The sequence below is a fragment of the Palaemon carinicauda genome, chromosome 23 (assembly GCF_036898095.1).
Source record: "Palaemon carinicauda isolate YSFRI2023 chromosome 23, ASM3689809v2, whole genome shotgun sequence".
NCBI classification, from domain to species: Eukaryota; Metazoa; Arthropoda; class Malacostraca; order Decapoda; family Palaemonidae; genus Palaemon; species Palaemon carinicauda.
In genome coordinates, this window is record NC_090747.1 from 103,691,859 (window position 1) to 103,710,217 (window position 18,359).

General features: G+C 34.2%; 2 protein-coding genes across 4 annotated transcripts in view; both read right to left on the reverse strand.

Moving 5' to 3' along the window:
- Window positions 1-987: 987 nt before the first annotated feature.
- LOC137617325 (gastrula zinc finger protein XlCGF57.1-like) overlaps window positions 988-18,359 on the reverse strand; it is a 43,470-nt gene continuing 26,098 nt past the window's right edge. The window contains exons 2-3 of one of the 3 annotated variants that reach the window (XM_068347341.1): window positions 10,457-10,517; window positions 988-2,861 (exon numbers count right to left, since the gene is read on the reverse strand). In XM_068347341.1, coding sequence (XP_068203442.1) covers window positions 1,565-2,779 — 1,215 coding nt within the window. In that variant the 5' untranslated portion in view covers window positions 2,780-2,861; window positions 10,457-10,517 and the 3' untranslated portion in view covers window positions 988-1,564. Of the gene's footprint in view, window positions 2,862-6,269; window positions 7,885-10,456; window positions 10,518-18,359 lie in introns of those variants that run through there. The other 2 variants (XM_068347339.1, XM_068347340.1) reach the window with 2 other exon arrangements.
- LOC137617716 (zinc finger protein 585A-like) overlaps window positions 16,429-18,359 on the reverse strand; it is a 45,923-nt gene continuing 43,992 nt past the window's right edge. Inside the window, exon 5 of the mRNA XM_068347713.1 lies at window positions 16,429-17,951. Coding sequence (XP_068203814.1) covers window positions 17,080-17,951 — 872 coding nt within the window. The 3' untranslated portion in view covers window positions 16,429-17,079. The remainder of the gene's footprint in view (window positions 17,952-18,359) is intronic.

Consider the following 18,359-nt stretch of genomic DNA (forward strand, 5'->3'; position numbering starts at 1 on the left):
ATTTAAACTAATAATTGCCAGGTGGTAATAAATACAAGCTAATGTGACAAAGTAAAAACATGAAAAATATTGTTGTAAATAGCACATACTATACATGATAAAGTACTTGAGCATTTATACCATTATACTTATTAAAGTAAAGATTTTTGGACATTTCAATTTGTTTTGGTATGGTAAGAAATCTAGATAGGGGATTCTGAGCACAGTATCCATTTCCTACTTTCCTGCTTCTTATGTTCAATGAGTGCTGGTATCCATTGTGAATTTCACTAAGAATCAATCAAATTCTATGCAACTCTAAAGCCATGAAAAATAAGACACCAGTTCACTGCTTTGCACTTTATAGATATAAAACATTTTCCTAGAATTCATACCTTAGAGATTTGCCTCTCTAGATATAAAAGGGATTTTGAAAAAGGAAAAATCTATTTCTGGGGAGATACCTGTGACGCCCGGTGAAAAGGGTCCTTCCTTATACTTTTCTGATATAAAAACTTCGAAATATACCAGAGAAAGTTAAAATATGGAATGCAGAGGTTACTACCCTCGCACGAGCACCCAGTGGGCGTCGTGTATAAAGCAGGGGCGTGTGAAAACCACTGTTCACAGGCTGTCTTCCATTTAGATAATTCCTTCATCAAAGGGAAGGGCCGTAACAGAGGCCCTAGCTACCTTACCTGAAACATTTTCCTAGAATTCATACCTTAGAGATTTGCCTCTCTACAATTGGTCTTTTGTATTGAACAATTTGTAAAGAAAATGTACAATTTTTATTCCAAATGTCATAAGCTTACCAGATTTTATTATAGCATTGGGAATATTCTAATCAAATCTTATTTCTCTTTCTTGGGATGTAATTATTTTCATAAATTTATTCTTTCTCTCAATAAGCAGGCTCAAGGTATAGCAGTTTTATGGTTTTCTTATATATTAGAAAAAATAATTCTCTAATAAGAAAATTTCAATTTAGATCACCAAACTCTTGCAGATTTTATACAGAATTTATTTCACACCATCACATTAATATCTTTTAAAAAACAGTTCAGTCACTGTATAGTCAGGATTGATAAACAAATCTATAATTCTGTAGGTAAGTAAATTTTACAAAAAACAATGATACTAAAGATAGTTATAACAAGCATTTTCAGAAACTTTGATATGTATCTTGTCAGAAAAGATTTCCATGCACAAAATATGTGATTATTATTTCTTACAACATTACATCTTGCAAAGGAAAATACATGAAACCTTCATAAGAATGTACAATACTGTACTTGCTGAAACTTGAAAAAAAAAAAAACGCCTTTATGTAGATATAAAGATTCCATTTGATGTTTCTTGATTAAAAGACATTTTCATAATAAATACCCAACGAAATTTTGATAGCTACTATTTTAATTAGTAATCAGCAATCAAGGTGAACATTTATGAGAACCAAATAACAGTCACTTTCCAAAAAAATAAATACAGTCTTATATCTACTATATTTATTTCTATCTTTCTCTTCCCTCTTTAAAAGGTATAATAATTGTTTTAGTATCTTATTAATGTACTGTATAGCTTTTCAAAAATCTTCAGTTTTTACATCCAACACGTCATTAGTCAAATCATTAGATGGGAACATTTCATTAATACTTTCAATTTTCTTTAGTTCTGTAACATTATTTTCAACTAAATTACCCAAACTACTTTTCTCACCTTTATAGGTTGTACTATGATCAAGTAATGTAACTGAATCCATAAGATCTTCCTGACGAAGATTACGCTTCAATGACTTGGTTTCATCATCCTTTTCATTGGAGGCCTTACTGTTCACTCGCTTGGTATTTCTGTGAGCGTGAGTTTTGTAATGCCATTCCAGGGAACACTTTTTTATATACCCTCTTCCACAGTCTTCACATTTAAATTTTTTTTCCCCAGTATGTGACATTACGTGATATTTCATTTCACTTTTTGTGAAGAATTTTTTGCCACATTCTTCACAAGTAAAATCCTTCTCACCTGTGTGAAGCTTAACATGTACACGCAGGTGACTCTTTTGGGAAAATCTTTTACCACATTCCCCACAAGAAAATTTTCTTTCACCAGTGTGAATCGTGGTATGAATATTTAGATGGTGAATCTCTTGAAATTTCTTACCACAATATTCGCAGATATAGCTCTTATCCGTCATATGCTTGTATTTTATGTGGCCCTTTAATTGCGCTGGTGTTAGATATATTTTATTGCAAAGGGTGCACAAGAAAGTCACTCCATCAGGATGAGTTTGGATCTGAATATGCTCCGTAATATCCGACATATTTTTTGTTCCATTAATATGGGTTCGTTTATGTCTGGTAAGACTACCATTCAACCTAAATACTTCTCCACATATTTCACACGGAAAATAATCCCTTCCACAACGTGTATTATTGCCATGTGTTTTGATATGAGAAACAAGATTACTTTTGTGTGCAAATTTCCAACCACATATATCGCATTCATAATTTTTTTCGCCAGTATGAAGTCTGTGATGAACAGTTAAACTAGATTTATGAGCAAACTTTTTTTTACATATTTTACACATAAAATCTTTTTCTCCTGTATGGACTTTATAATGCATTTGAAGGTTATCTTTCCGTGCAAAATGCTTACCACAAGTATCACATACGAATTTCTCACCATTAAGCGTCTTGGGTTTAGTAACTCTGTGCTTTCTCTGAGGCTTCATCCTCCGAGGCTTCATCCTCCGGTTGTCTGTCTGAAGAGCTTCTTTTTCATCAAGGTGAGTATCACTCATTTTACAGCTGCACTCTAATATTGATGACCAATTTCACAAGACAGTTCTGTGATACAAGTTCCACTAGACGAGAGGATTTCACCTGAGGAAAGAAAAAAATACAATAATTTCACTGCTTATATGAAACTTTGTAAGAACTAATACGTAATAGTTGCTTGAAAATAACATAAAAGTATAATAAAAGGACTCTTATTTCATGATAAGTAAAGTATTATGGTAAATAACACTAGGCCACTCAAGAGAATAATATTTCATGAATAAGATTATAAGGAGAGTCCTATGAATATTAAAATTTTAATTTAATTGTAGAGTAAATTACTTTCACATTGTTATATCACATGAGAACATACAGTATAACTAAAACAATGAAAACTATTTTAATCAAATTTATTATTTTGATACTTACCCAAGAGTCCTAGTGTTAACATTCTCAAAGTTTGAGATTTTTTTTACCTAAAAAATAAAACAAAAAAGTTCTTTCTCTCTCGTGTCCCTCCCCCTACATCCCTACCAGTCCAGTATTTGGGGGGTGACCTTCCATCTGCCAGGCTACTGGAGCAAGAATTCTCAGTGGTTTCTAATATTATTGAAGTTGTAAGAGACCTCTGTAGCATCTTCAAACTTTCTTAATCACAAATTGCAAAGAAGGGAAATTGTGTTTACCCATAACTAAAGTACAGTATACAGTGATTTTAGGATATTTCATACAGACACCAGCCATGTGAGTAATACAGGGCTGGATGGAGAATGTTTTGAATTCTTTTAAAAGTATTCTATTGAATAAAAATAGCAGTAGAAATTTGTGACAAATACTGGTATACAAGTTTGCTCACCAGTATTAGCAAGGTCAGATATGAAGGGGTTTGTGTTATGTGTTGGCTGCCTGAATTAATCGTGTTGGACATAGAACTTTTCATGTTGCAAACCCCTTCTTGGAACTGATTTCGTTCACATGCTGGGTGTTTACTACAGATTTTAAATATAATTTGCATCATATCTGATGGTGACTTGTTCATCATATACAGTATATCAAGCCTCGGCTATAATGTCATTTGATTTATGATTTTGTTCCTTTGCTCCTAAGCTTGAACATTTAAAAAAAAATTTTACCATCAGAAATTCTTGATAAATGCCAATGATTGACTCACTGTGTTATGTTGTTTGATGAGGAGCATGCTAATAGATTGCACAAGGTATCATTTACATGTGATTTGTGTGCCTCTTAAATATTAGATATCAAGTCTGTATCAACTGAGCATAGAAATATGGCCCTACTCCTATCTCTTTTGATACCTCTATGTTTTGGCATTTCCTAGGGACTCGGAAAACAAAAATGTACAATATTGTTAATCTACAAATTAATAAAGAAAAGTTGTATTGTCATTTTTCAATTACTGAAGCAAGTTTAACTAGTTGTGTGTATTAGATAACTGTACTGGTGTGTCATTATTTTCATAATCCCCTCTTCTTCTATTGCACAAAAAATTGGCTCATTGAGAAAATTTTGAATTAGTTTTTTTAATTCTTTCATTCTACCTTGTTTCGAGTATTGTCCTCGTGTCTGGTTTTCAGCTGCTGATTCTCATCTTAATTTGTGGGATAGGAACTTACAGTCTATTAAATTTCTTATTCCTGATCTAGATATTAATCACTGACACTATCATTCAATTAGTTGGTTATGCATGTTGCATAAGTTTTTTCATAATTCTGACCATCGTTTACATTCAGATCTTCCCGGACAGTACCATCCTGTTTGTAATATTAGGTATGCAGTTAATGCTAATAGTCTGGCCTTCTTCATGAAGCTCAATACTACATAGTATTCTAGAAGTGTTATTCTAGCTATGTCCAAGTTTTGGAAGGATATTCCTAATTGGGTAGTTGAATCGGTGGAACTTCAAAAGTTCAAACTTGCAGCGAGTGATTTTATGTTGAAGTGGCTGACATAAGTCTTTTAATAGTTTCTATATGGAAGATCTGTTTTAATGTTGTTAATGTTCTTGAAATATTTTATTTTAGTTGTTCATTACTTCTCATACAGTTTATTTCCTTATTTCCTTTCCTCATTGGGTTATTTTTCCTTGTTGGAGCCCTTGTATTTATAGCATCCTGCTTTTCCAACTAGGGTTGTAGCTCAGCTATCAATAATAATAATAATAATAATAGTAATAATAATAATATAAAAACTAGCCTAATCTCTACATTTATCCTCGAACTAAAAGCAAGTTTCATCTGTGTTAACAACTAGAAAAATTCTACTTTTTCATGAGAGAAACGGTGAGGTATCACACACCTCGCAACAGTTATTTAAACCACAAAATTATCCCCAAGCAGTAACTGCTAACAAATCCAGAGAAAGACAACATAAAGCCTACTAAAACTTGTCACAATGTGGAAGGGAGTGTGTCAACTTGATGTTTTGGAAACTGAAATGATGAAGAACTGGTGTATCCCTGATCTGCTTCTTATCAATTACCCACTAGTGTCTAATTACTTTATTAGAGGTCTGTGTCTATTAAAAGGAAAGAAAATAGGAAATGAAAAAAAAAAAATTATGGGTAAATGTTAATAAACAAAGCTTCTTAGAGAAGCAGCCTTAGAAATAGCAAAATTTGTTAGAATTAAGTCGTTAAAGTATAGTTCTGTAAATAAATCTAACTGCATAGTTATACTGTATTCAAATATTTTCAGAAGTGAACACTGAAAAATGGCTGCCAAACAAAGTTCAAAGTTCATAATGAAAAACTGCCTCACCACATTCCAAGAAGGGTAGGATAGGAATTGCAGACAACTTCACCTTGGCTAGTCAACTTATGGTGAGTACAGAATATCTTTAACAAAAATAGTGATTTTTCTTGAGTAGTTTTATTGAATAGTGTCTCTTCATCTCATATTTGACATTAATCATATGTATAAAAGGCCTCCAAATTGTTGCTTTAAACTGATGTAGCTGGGAATTTTTAATAATTTGGAATATATTTTTCTTATACAGAATGATATAAGATTTATGATAGTTTGCTTTACAATATCATGATGGAAATCATCTAAATCTTCCCTACTGAGAAGTATAAATCATCTTTCACGGCCACCTTAACATGTAAACATTGAAGCTAGGTTGATTACTCTCTACTTCCATTTTACCATGAAAGGTTTTTTCATCGAATATATTCTTGATTTTACCGAACTGTTTCCTCAATACTTTAATTGTTTTTGCACTGTCTGAAAAGTTATGAAAAGCCAAACTTTTTTTTTTTGGGGGGGGGGAACCAACCAAATATGTACCTTCATGGATTACTTGAAAAGTCCTACTTTAGATTTTGCTTCCCTTGAGACACTGGCCTGGCTTTTTACTAAAAATATGCATGTGCATAAACGTATTGCAAAACGGATTCCACATATGCTTTCAGCAAATATTCTCACCATAACTTTTTGCCTTCTCAAATCAATGCAAAATTTCTATTAATGAGGTTATAGACATCAAACAAAACAATATTTTCTTTTTCTTTTATTTTAACATTTAAAGCTAAGTTCAAACAAGATTTTCTCATCCTGCAAGGTACTTCATTGTTCAGTTTTTCTAATATCATAGCTAGAAACGCTAAACTAACTCATCCTCCACCTCCATCTTAACTTTAAGAGATGTATCAAGAAGGGAATTCTCATCGTCACTATACTGGAATTCATTCTTAATGTAGATTGTATTTTCTGTCAACTCATTACAAGTTATCTCTTTTCTGTCTTCTGAAATCAGTTCATCACATAAACTTCCCTCTTTTACCTTTTCTAAAGAACTTGGCTGAAAGGTTTCTTGCTCTCTGTAATTGTGGTGATGCTCAGTTAACAATCTTCCCTCACTTAATATCTCATTATTACCATATTCTGAGAGTCCATTTACTAAATTGTTTTCGCTGCCTTTCTTCTTTATTGTACATTTGCTTTGTTTTTTGTGATCCTCTTGATGGTTAACAAAACAGTACTTATCAACATACTGTTTTCCACAAATCTCACACAGGTATCTGTCTCTGTCATCTCCTGTATGCTTTAACATGTGTCTCCTCAGCTCCCCTTTTATACCAAATGATCTACCGCACTCCTCACATGCAAAACTTTTCTCACCTGTGTGATATTTCATGTGAGCACGAAGGTGGCTCCTCTGGGAAAACCTTTTCTCACAAACGCTACAGGGGTACTTTTTGTCACCAGTGTGAATAGTGGTATGAGTCATAAGATTATTTTTGTTCTGGAATTCTTTGCCACAATATTCACATTTATGAACATTTTCTCTTGTGTGAAACTGGATGTGATCTCTCATGGTATATATATAAGTATATTTCTTTCCACACACTAGACATAAGTAACCTTTTTCACCAGAAGGCAAAGATACTGCATACTTATTAAAGGTTTCATCTTCCTCACTCAGCTTCCTCTTCCTTGGTCGGCTTAGGCTTTTATCAATATTGCAATGTAAACGTTGGTGTCTGGAAAGATATTTCTTACAAGAGAATGTTTTAGGACACCTTTCACATGAAAATTTTGGTCCTGTACTTGCAAGATGAATGGCAACGTGTTGGGTTAAGGTAGTTTTATGGGCAAATCTGTTTTTACAAATATGACATTCATAATTTTTTTCTCCAGTATGTACTGGAAGATGCATAAGCAGTTGACTTTTTACTTTAAATGTTTTACCACATATGTTACATGGAATACGTTTAGCTTTGGGTTCATTTTGAGTAAACTCTACTGTACTTGGGAAATTACCTTTACTTTCAACTTGGCATACTATCATTGGGAGTTCCCTCTCATTTTGAAGATGTTCTTTACTTGAAAGATTTCCTTGTGTTTGAGTAATTAACATTTGACTGGGAGGTGTCCTTCTACATTCCTGGCACAAACTAGTAATGCTTCCTGTACCAGAGAAGTCAAAAACATCATAAGAAATTTTCCCACACGAAGCACATACATACATCGTTAAGTAAGGAGACTCTTCTTAATCTCTTGTCTTTGCCCTTCAGTTCTCTTAAATGGCTGTCAGCTTGATGATTGTTCTGCCATGCATTTGGAGCATTGCAAAGTGATCCCTTTCAGTTATATGCTTTCTCTTTAACCTGAGGAAGGACAAATAGCTGTCACTAAAACATACTGGTATAGTATCATCTTTAACATTTTAAATATACAGTAATACAAAAACATCAGATATATTACAGTAATACCTCAGTATAAGAGTCTAATCTGTTTCAGGAGCAAGCTAAGAACCCAAAATGCTTGTAAATCAAAACTTTTCCCATAAGAAATGGAGGGAATTAATTCAATCAGTCCCATATGTTCATTAATACTCTACACTGATTTTTAAAAGGTTTGTAATGGTATTTATTTGAATTTTAGCCCCTAACATCAGAAATAAAATTAATAATTTATAAAAAAAATTGTGTATTGACAAATTAACTCCCACTGTGCCTTTGAGGAGAGTCGTGGCTTGTGTAAGGAAAACGGAAAACAAGAAGAGAAGGGTGATACTGGTTGGAAGGAGAATCTCCCTCTGGGACCATTTCTGTTAAAATATCGGGAGTTCTCTCTCTTAAACGACACTTACTATTACCTAATGAATCTTTAATTTATGCTTGATAGGCACTTCGTCTTTTTAACACTTGCATTCAATTTTGATAAGGAATCTATGTAGAGACGACGACTCTTGCCTTCTCTTTATAATGTTATGGAAATGGGGTACAAATCACAAACATGGCTTGACCACCACGCATGAGGCGTTACAGTAGTAAAAAGTTTACATGCAGACCAATACAATGCTCGTACACTGATTTGACATTTCATGCTCTGTACTGAAATACTCGTATTCAGAGTTACTGTAAACCAAGGTATTACTATAATGTACATACATTTAAGATGGCATCGTTGAAATGTTCATTTTTTTTTTTCTTTTTTTTTTTTTTAATATTTTTAGTTTATATGCTTTTCTTTCTTTGAGTGTAAGTGATACTAAAAGTTTGAAGACCACCAAGACATTTAAATTTATTTCATTCCTCATGAACTCACAATACTGATCACTAGATTACTTTTCTTCATTAAAGGGGTTTAAAAAAGTATTATAATATTCAACTAAATCACAAATACTGTTTAGTATTCCCCCCCCCCTCTCTCTCTCTCCCTCTCTCTCAATCCTTGACTATGACTAAGGAGCATGAAAAAATATTTTCTCCTTGTTCTGCATTGGTTGTTGCTATACATATTTACTTGAGGTCATACAGTGGCTTTTTGTATGGTGGAATGTTTGCTCACTGCAGACAATTCCTTCCTTTGTAAATGTTCTACACGATTCGTCCAGTTGTGAATCTCTTGTAAAATGGCGAGACCATCACTTTGATTTCTACAGTATTGCAAATGTTTTCATTAAGGTTTAGTGTTGGGATCAACAAAACTTAAGTTGCAAGATTTAAAACTCCTTACAGCATGTTTAGATTTATATACTCTACGACTTTGATCATCTCTACTTACTAGGAATGACCAAACACCAGTTGTTCCGTAACTGAATACAAACCATGCTATTTACATGGGGTAATTACTTTGGTGACAGCCGAAGTAATTACCCCATGTAAATAGCTAGGTTTGTATCATTAGGAAAAATACAAATTATCTACAAATTTGTCATTTTAAGATGGCTTGAGATTCAGAGGTAGTTTATTTCTATGAAACTCCCCAGATTTTCTTAGTACTTCTCTCCTGAAGCTGATTCAATGCTGACGACTAACTCAAAACTAAAAAAATTCATATTTTATTTTTTTTGTTACAGTATAGGCCTAGCTTTGTTTTTTTCACTTCTCTTGTCATGTTAGTAGTTTTTTTTTTTAGCCCTGAAGAGGATATACTGTGAATATATTATAACCAAGGTTGACTATAAGACTTACCCAAGCCACCAGATTACAGTATCTCAATAGTGTACAGTACTAGAGGCCTGAGCGTATTGAGAAAAAAGAAAATTGGAAATTTTCATTTCTAGGATATACATCAATATAAAACCAAGCTTTGAGAGAATAGCATTATGAACATCTGTGGAGTTTCATGAAAGTAATCAAACTCTCTGTTTAGTGGAATAAGGGTTCTCCTTTTTCAACTCTTTTTTTATTCATCATTGAAGAAACTATTACTGAGCATTATGCTAAAATGCTACTGTATTTAGAAAGACATAATAATTGTAAAATTTATAACTAATGGACAGACAAAAAAATTAAGCATATCACAACAGTTTTTCCTCAAGAAAACCTTTTGCGTCGATGATTCACCTAAAATATAGCCAGATAAAAGGAAAGAAAAATATGAAATAAATTCTTGAACAAGTACTTTAAAAAAATTCAGCAGTTTTATTCTTAGGAAAAAAATTACAAAGACATGAGATTCGTTTAATCGTACATGAAATCCAGTGTGATGGCCATTTATAGCATATGGTGTTGTATGCAAATGAGAGTACTGTACCGATTCTGAATGAAAGAATTCAGTTTTGTAGCCAATCAATAAAATGTCTTATGAGCAATAAGTTAGAAATAAGATGTAAAAATTACATTGTACGAGTAAACCAATTCTTGCCAAATGATCTTAAAGTTTACATGTGGATCTTGTGACTCTACTGTAGGGATAATATAAGTTTTTACAACATAAATGATAGCGTACCTTTTACCTTAGTTTAATCTCCTTTCCATTAATTAGCCTCGGTTTCTGTCAACTGCAAATTCTGAAAATAAAAGTGAAATTGTTTCAACTAAAGTTCATTGAATATCAAGAATTAACATGAAAATGATAAAAAAGCATATTGGTATAAACAGAAATGTAAAATATAAAAAGTACAGTGGTATTTCCTCCAATGTTAAAACATTAATCAGTATTTGGCTAAAAATTAGTTCACATTATTTATTCAAAGATAAACTTTTTAAAAACAACTATCAGACCAATTTAGCAAAATATCACACATCTAACTTATGTTACTTTGAAGAATTTTACTTGCGAGTCAAAATACTGTCTATGAAGCTTGAGGTTCTTGACCTTTATTTGAAAATTGGAAATTTAATCTCTATAATCTTGTACGCCATACTCGCCCCTCCGGCCGTCCGGGGACCACCGTGCATAGTAAGACTTTTCTCTTTCATGAAGGTAACCTATTAGTCCAGGATATCCTTTTAAACTCACGATCCCATATTGCGATCACGAGTGAGCAATGGCGGACTTTGTCTCTCCTGATATCTGTATTTTTTTTTTTTTTCTTGTAGAACTTTATGGATGATCAGCAGTGTATTTCTTTAGTTTTTAAACAAGTTTGTATTAAAGGATCTATAAATAGGTTGTTATTGAAGATATATACCTCTTACCATATGCAATGGAGTACAGAGACAAGCATTGTGAGTTAGACTAGAGGTTTGAAATGCTTCAGTTGTTTGGATAAATAAATAAAATTTGTTTTATTGTTTAACAAGTTGTGATATAGAGATAGGAAGCATGAGGAAAGTAAATAAGAGGGGAAGTATCAGCGAGTACAGCAATATTTTGGTATACAAGGTAGAGCCAAGCTATTCCAGGAACAAGTTCCTAAGCCAAAATGCTCATAAAATAAAAAAATTTCCATAAGTAAAGGGAATTCAGCTGATGAATTTCACACGTTCACAAGTACACACATACTGTACAGTACACTCATTTATTAAAGGCTCTGAATGCTATTTAAAGAAACTAAAACCAATAACATCAGAAATACAAAATAATCATAAATAATAGTTATTTACAAACCAACTCGCATACTTTTGAGGAGAATCATGGCTGATGTAAGGTAGATGAGAGAGGAGAGGATGATATAGGAGGTACTAAATGGTGGGAGAGTCACATTTCTTGAAAACTGTATGGAAGGGGTATATTACATTGTCTGTAAATAGATTGGCTGATCGCCCTACCGATACCTTATCTGGGTGATGTGGTTATACAAAATTTTGCAGGTTATCCCCACAATCTTGGGTTTATTACTGTCCTTCCTCCTCCTTAGATGCAGCATCCTCCTTTACTTCTTGTTGGTGCTCTTTATGCAACTCCAACAGCTCCTCAATTATCAGCTGCTTGCTATGTTCCTCAAGCAGATGGCTGAGGTCATCCCTTTCTACCTCCAACCCCATTGTCTTTCCCAATGACACAATTCTACTGTTTTGACCATCTTTTACAAAAGAATTTTACGAGTGAATAATTTTTTCTACCTGTTTGTGCATTTGCAAACTATTGCAATTGTCTTGTTTTGCATACAATGTGAAAAGGCTTTTTTTATTTTTACATGGTGTTACAAGATATGTCATATGAACATTTCCATATAAAAAACTTTATTGTAAATTTTCTTACATAAAAATAAAAGAATATAGTCTATCTTTGCTTTGCTATTGCTGAATTTTCTGATAATGCGCATAATTTTTCTTTCCCTAATACTGCAAGTACTACCTTTTAATGTGGGCTTTCGGAACATAAGATGGGTTTGTTTTTTTCTTGCCATCCATAAGAGATTAATTATTTAGAGAGAATCTATTGCAATTTTTTCACTTCCCCTCCTTAGAAATGATTGTAACCACATCTAAAAATAGATTTTTTTTTTCTATTAAGAGCCATTCAGTATAGTTTGGACAAACTATGACATAACAGGTATTGTCCCTAATTTTCTGTGGGATTACAATTCCAATTCATTCTTTGCCTAAAATCTCAATGAAATTTGTGGTTAATCTTTTGGTCACAAACTCACCAAGAATTGGAAAAAAAAAATTGAAGAATAAAAGTTCTAGATATTAGGAGTGAACCTACATCTCTATTTTTTTTTTCGCTCTCTCAGAGAAGTGTCTTTGCTAGAATTTTAGTGCTTTCTTACTAAGATCGTTGGGCTCTAGGTCCTATAGTAGCTTCTGGCAATCTAGTCTTGAAAGATTTTTAGTTTAATTAATTAATAACGTAAATTTTTTTGGGTGTCAAATATCATTAGAAAATACAGTAGTCTGGAATCCCATATCTCATACTTTAATTTGAAATGGTTTTCATTAAATCTAGACCAGTTGAGTTCAGAATTTTAATTTTACATTTGACATATCTATCGTTCACTGGTGTCCCACCTCCTTTAGTTTGCAGGTCAGCAATATGAACATTAGGGGGCATGTTCATGAATAAATGAAACTTTAATAATGAAATGTTATTTCTATACTCACCTGATTTTCGTCTACATGCCCACACTCCTCCCCATTGACTTGTAATGTCAAGGAGTAGGGCGTACTTTCAACTTCAAAACTGACTAACATACAGTAGAACTTCTGGCGCTTCTTGTCATTAACTCCTAGATTTTTACATTACTAGGAGTTTGTATCTTTGGAAAGAAAGAAAATAAGTATTTCTTTAAAATAAATTTTGGGGGTAATTGTCAAATAAACCTGGTGGAGAAGATGCTATATGAACAGCAAGTGAGTATAGAAATAAAATTATTATTGAAATTCCATTTTCATATTGTCAATAAATTATTAGCTTAAGTGAAGAAAAGTTTCTGATTCAGTTCCTGTATTAATATTAAAACCTTTTCACCTTCAAAATGAGCTATCATCTATACATCTTTTAAACACGATGTAAACAAAAGAAAATATTTAAATATTCTTTAAAAATTTTATTTTAGTTCTTTACTTTCTTTTCCTCACTGGCTTATTTTTTCCTATTGGAGCCCTTGGGCTTATAGCTGCTTTTCCTACTAGTAATAATAACATTAATACCCAGAGCGGAGCACTTCTATTGCGCAGGATTCCACTCCATAAAACTACTACCTTGTCAAGTGACTTTGTAGGCATCCCCTACCGGTGGTAGGTTTGGGGAAATGCGGCCCAAAACGGGCATCACGACATCCTTGGTTCTTTCAGGCTGAGGGGTGTCCTCTGCGTCAAAGGGGGAACAAGGATCTGGTTATTTCTTGTAATGATGTATGTGGTCTGGCTCTGGCAATAAACGATGCTGGGAACCTGTTTAAGTGGTGATGGATGAGGCATAGTGTGAGGAGGACATGAAAAAAGGTGTTGCAAACACCCTTCAGAAAAGGCCAGGCTAGATTTCTCACACTTCTCCACTGCTGTAGCAACCTTTGCAGGTGGGAAAAGTGTTGGGTGGTTTATAATATTATTCATTAGGGCTAACATATTTCTAGCCGTCATGTTGAGCAAAATTAGATGATACTGCATCTTTTCTATTGAGGACACAATTTCCCCAGATAAAGGCAGGGTGATGGAGAACAAATTTGAAGGCTTTTGCTATTGAACGTGCAAGATCCTCATACAATTCGTGGATCATAGGATCTGACAAAATATCTGATACTGTGTAAAAGGATACTGCTTCTGACCAGTGGTCAAGCCAGAACCTGACCTGAAAAGCTAACATGACTGCAACTTCTAGGTTCTGCAACTCAGGTGCAGAAAAAGCAGCTGTTAAATGATTTTGACTATCACTAAAGGTACCCAGTGTCAGGCCAGCTACATCTGGGTTAATAGGTGAGGGAATAGGATGAGCTCCAGTATGAACATGAAATTTGCGTTGTCGGAAGAGCACGGGCGACATTTTGACGATCTATGTGACCGAGGGAATTTTCTTCATCCAGGAATTGCTTAAGTAAATCTAAGGTTTCTTTAGCTTGGATAGTGTCGTATGTCAAACTTATGATGTACACACTGTGGTTCTGGAAAGAAACCATCAATCACACCTCGCCTATCCACTGCCGCAGTGCGGGCCCTTCATCAAGGCTGCCAGTGTGGTGGATGAATGAGACTCATTATCTTCATAAAATTAAATGTTTCGCCTGGGCCCAAAGCTGGAACTTCTAGAACAGACCCTTGTCGCCTCTGAGGAATTTGCTTCCGAAGATGGTCTCTGACGTACAAGCAGAATAAGTGACAGCGATCTAGAAGACTCATAGTGGGACCAATTATGTTCGTGGAATCTGTTCAAAATATGATAGAAGAGAAAGTTTTACCTTTCTCCACTGATGAATGAAAAAAAAAGTTGTTTTGTAATTTATCAGGCCTTCTAGGATAATCAGATTTCTCTGAACTCTCAACTTTAGGTTCTGGTCTGTGTCTGTGTGAATCAGCCTCTGAAGGATAACTTAGCCTCTGACTCCTATTCAATAGTTGATCTTGGTAGGAAGTAAGGAGAATAACTTTCGGAAAAGGATACAGTTCAGCACTCCGTTTCCTATCACCAGGTGGATATAACGTATCCGTCTAACCTGTAAAACTACAGATTCTTTACTGTGATATAATGGTTTTCATTTATGAATAACTAATAATAGTTTGCCATCATCCAATGGGGCTATCAAAGGATAGGGCAAAGTTCTGAAAGCAGGAGGGTTTCCCGATGATAATTAATTGAGCGAACTTCCTGTAGGACCCTGTGGAGGAAGACCTAACACTATTAGTTCTGGAAGGGGAATAATAGACCTCATCCAAAACTAAGGGAGGTGTACTAGAAGATGCCTTGTGTGTAACTATGGTATGAAGAGATGGACACTTCAGCATACAGGGGAAATTTCATGGATCATGGATGAGAAATCTCCATGATCGCCAGTATCTTAGTTGTTCATACGACTTAGCACTTGTTGGTGGGGATGGAGAGGGGGGGAAGAATTCTCAAAATCTGAAGATGAAGGGGCACTTCTACTGTGTCGTCTTTCTCACCTTGTAAAAAGGCAGATGCTAAAGGGTCGTGATTATTAGTGATATCTCGGTCTTCCTGAGTAAAAGTGGAGATATCATATATATATATATATAAATTTGTTATATAATAATGTCGCAATCCTTTGTTACCGCCATTTCTGAAAACTACAATAATGAAGGATCAGACAGGAAGTTCAGGGCTGGTAAAAAAATGTTTGTTTCTTGTTCTCCGTAGAGGAAGAAACAGACGAAGGGGAATTATCCCTTTTAGACTTTTTACCCTATTGGGAGGGTGACCATTTCCAGCAAATATCACAAAAGGGAGTTCATATCTCTTTCTTCTACATAAAGAGCACACTAGGCGAGGATCAATTTCCTCTCAGCTCATGAGGGTGCCACAAGAGCAACCTCCAAGGCCTGGACATATTCTCATAACCAATTGTTGTTTCACACTCATTCATAGGATAAATAAAGGAATCATACACAAAGCACTTAGGAGAGGTCAGTAACTGACTACTGCATGCCGTTCCAACCAGCAGTGACTACATATGGGCCAGCCAATTCACCCAAGCACTGGTGGGCCCATGACGTAATAAAACATAGCCAGGGATTACCCACACAAATAACGAGGGTTTGTATCTGCTTAGGAACAAACTAAATTTCATGAATGACAAATGTTTTGTCTTTCACAGACATTTCAGATTCCAATCCCTTTGAAGTGTTAGGGTAAAGGGAGGAGTCTTTTCATGAACGTCACAACTAGATTATGAGGCAATAGACCGAGTGGATCCTTAGAACTACAGTATAGCTTTTTAATCTCTTTAGTAGAAGGGTCAACTCTGATCCTTTCAAGGGTCATCAATGAATACCATGAAGATTCGTTGTAATTAAAAGATCCAACAATTTTTAATCCTTTAGTAGTGTATTTTGATTGGTTTGTAAATCAACCGTAAATCAGTATTAACATGTTTATTTTTTAGATGAAAAAAAGAGAACAGAAACATGGATCCTCATCAAACAAGTTGTTATCAGTAACAAGTAAATAAGTGAAAAACAACAGTATGGTACAATTTATAAAAATATTCAAATATCACCAAAAAAAAATTTATAATACAGTACTAGACAAAACAAAGCTGAAAACCGTATTTAAATGACAGGTACTTTTCTAGCTGTTTTGGGTGTAAATTAAGGATAATTTACAACAGCAATTTCTGAATTTTAACTTTGCCCAACACCTCTTATAGATATTCTTTGAAATTCACAATACTAGCAAAACGTTGGAATACTGTATTTGAAACTCTGGAGCATAAAGAACAATCTTCATTTTTCTCCACTCAAGAAATACTGGCTTCAAAATTACTGACAATGCATTTCACTAACTATTACAGATGTTCAATATCTCAGATATTTCAGGATTTAATCCCTTCGAAATGTTATGTGAATCTAATCCATTCGAAATGGTATGTGTAAAATTGTTGATCTTTTCATGAACATCTTTATGTTTAAATAATAAATTCACACTCGGAACTTCTCTCGAGAAACATCACTTGTTCTATTTGCCCCATTAGCCTACTTCCTCTGAACACTTCCTTTATTTCCCACCTCCTACTTGTGTGTGTAATGTTTATTGTGCCAGGTTAGGGCACTTTTTTGGATGAACTGCTTCCCACATATTTCACAAGCGTAATTCTTTTCTCCCGTGTGTAATCTTATGTGATAGTTCAAATGACTTTTTATATTGAATCTTTTGCCACACTCTCCACATGCATAATTCTTCTCCCCCGTGTGAGTTCTTGCATGAACACGCAAGTGGCTTTTCTGTGAAAATCGCTTGCCGCAGTCCTCGCAAGAAAATTTTCTCTCGCCAGTATGAATTGTTGTGTGAATGGAGAGATGATCCTTTGAACGAAATTTCTTTCCACAATATTCACATACAAATTTTTTTTCGACATGCACTCTGGCATGTTCTGCAAGTTTTTTTTCCTTGGCAAAAGTTCTATTGCATATATTACATATAAAACCTTCGTCAGTTTGCAGTCCAATCTTTTTAGTTCTAAGTTTACTGGGGCATTTTTCTTTGGATTCATGTGTTCTCAAATGTTGAATGAGATTACATTTATAAGCGAATTTTTTTTCACAGATTTCGCAAGCATAATTTTTCTCCCCAGTATGAACTCTCATATGAAGTTTCAGAGTATATTTATGAGCAAACTTTTTTCCACAAACACTGCAAACAAAATTTTTCTCTCCTGTATGAATACGAAAATGAACAACTAAAGTTGCTTTCTGATTAAATGCCTTGCCACAAGTATCGCATGCAAAATATTTTTCATTATCCTGACATTCTGATTTGACAATGCGACCTTTACGTGATTGTTTCTGGCCATCTTTATGAAACTTCTCATTTGTAGAAAGTGGGTTTTTCTTTGGCCTGGGTTGTGACTCTTCTCTATACTCTTCAGCATTCATCTCACTTTCTTAGTGATGATAGTCAACACCAACCAGATTTTCTAATTACTGTATACCATGACTTCCTACCAGGTGAGCTTAACCTGAGGAAGGATAAACAAAATTGAAACTTCATTACTGTATATTCTTTAAACATTTTATCTAACTATTCTATTAACCCTTATACCCCCAAAGGACGTACTGGTACGTTTCACAAAAGCCATCCCTTTACCCCCATGGACGTACCGGTACGTCCTCGCAAAAAAATGCTATAAAAATTTTTTTTTTTCATATTTTTGATAATTTTCTGAGAAAATTCAGGCATTTTCCAAGAGAATGAGACCAACCTGACCTCTCTATGACAAAAATTAAGGCTGTTAGAGCAATTTAAAAGAAATATACTGCAAAATGTGCTGGGAAAAAAATAACCCCCTGGG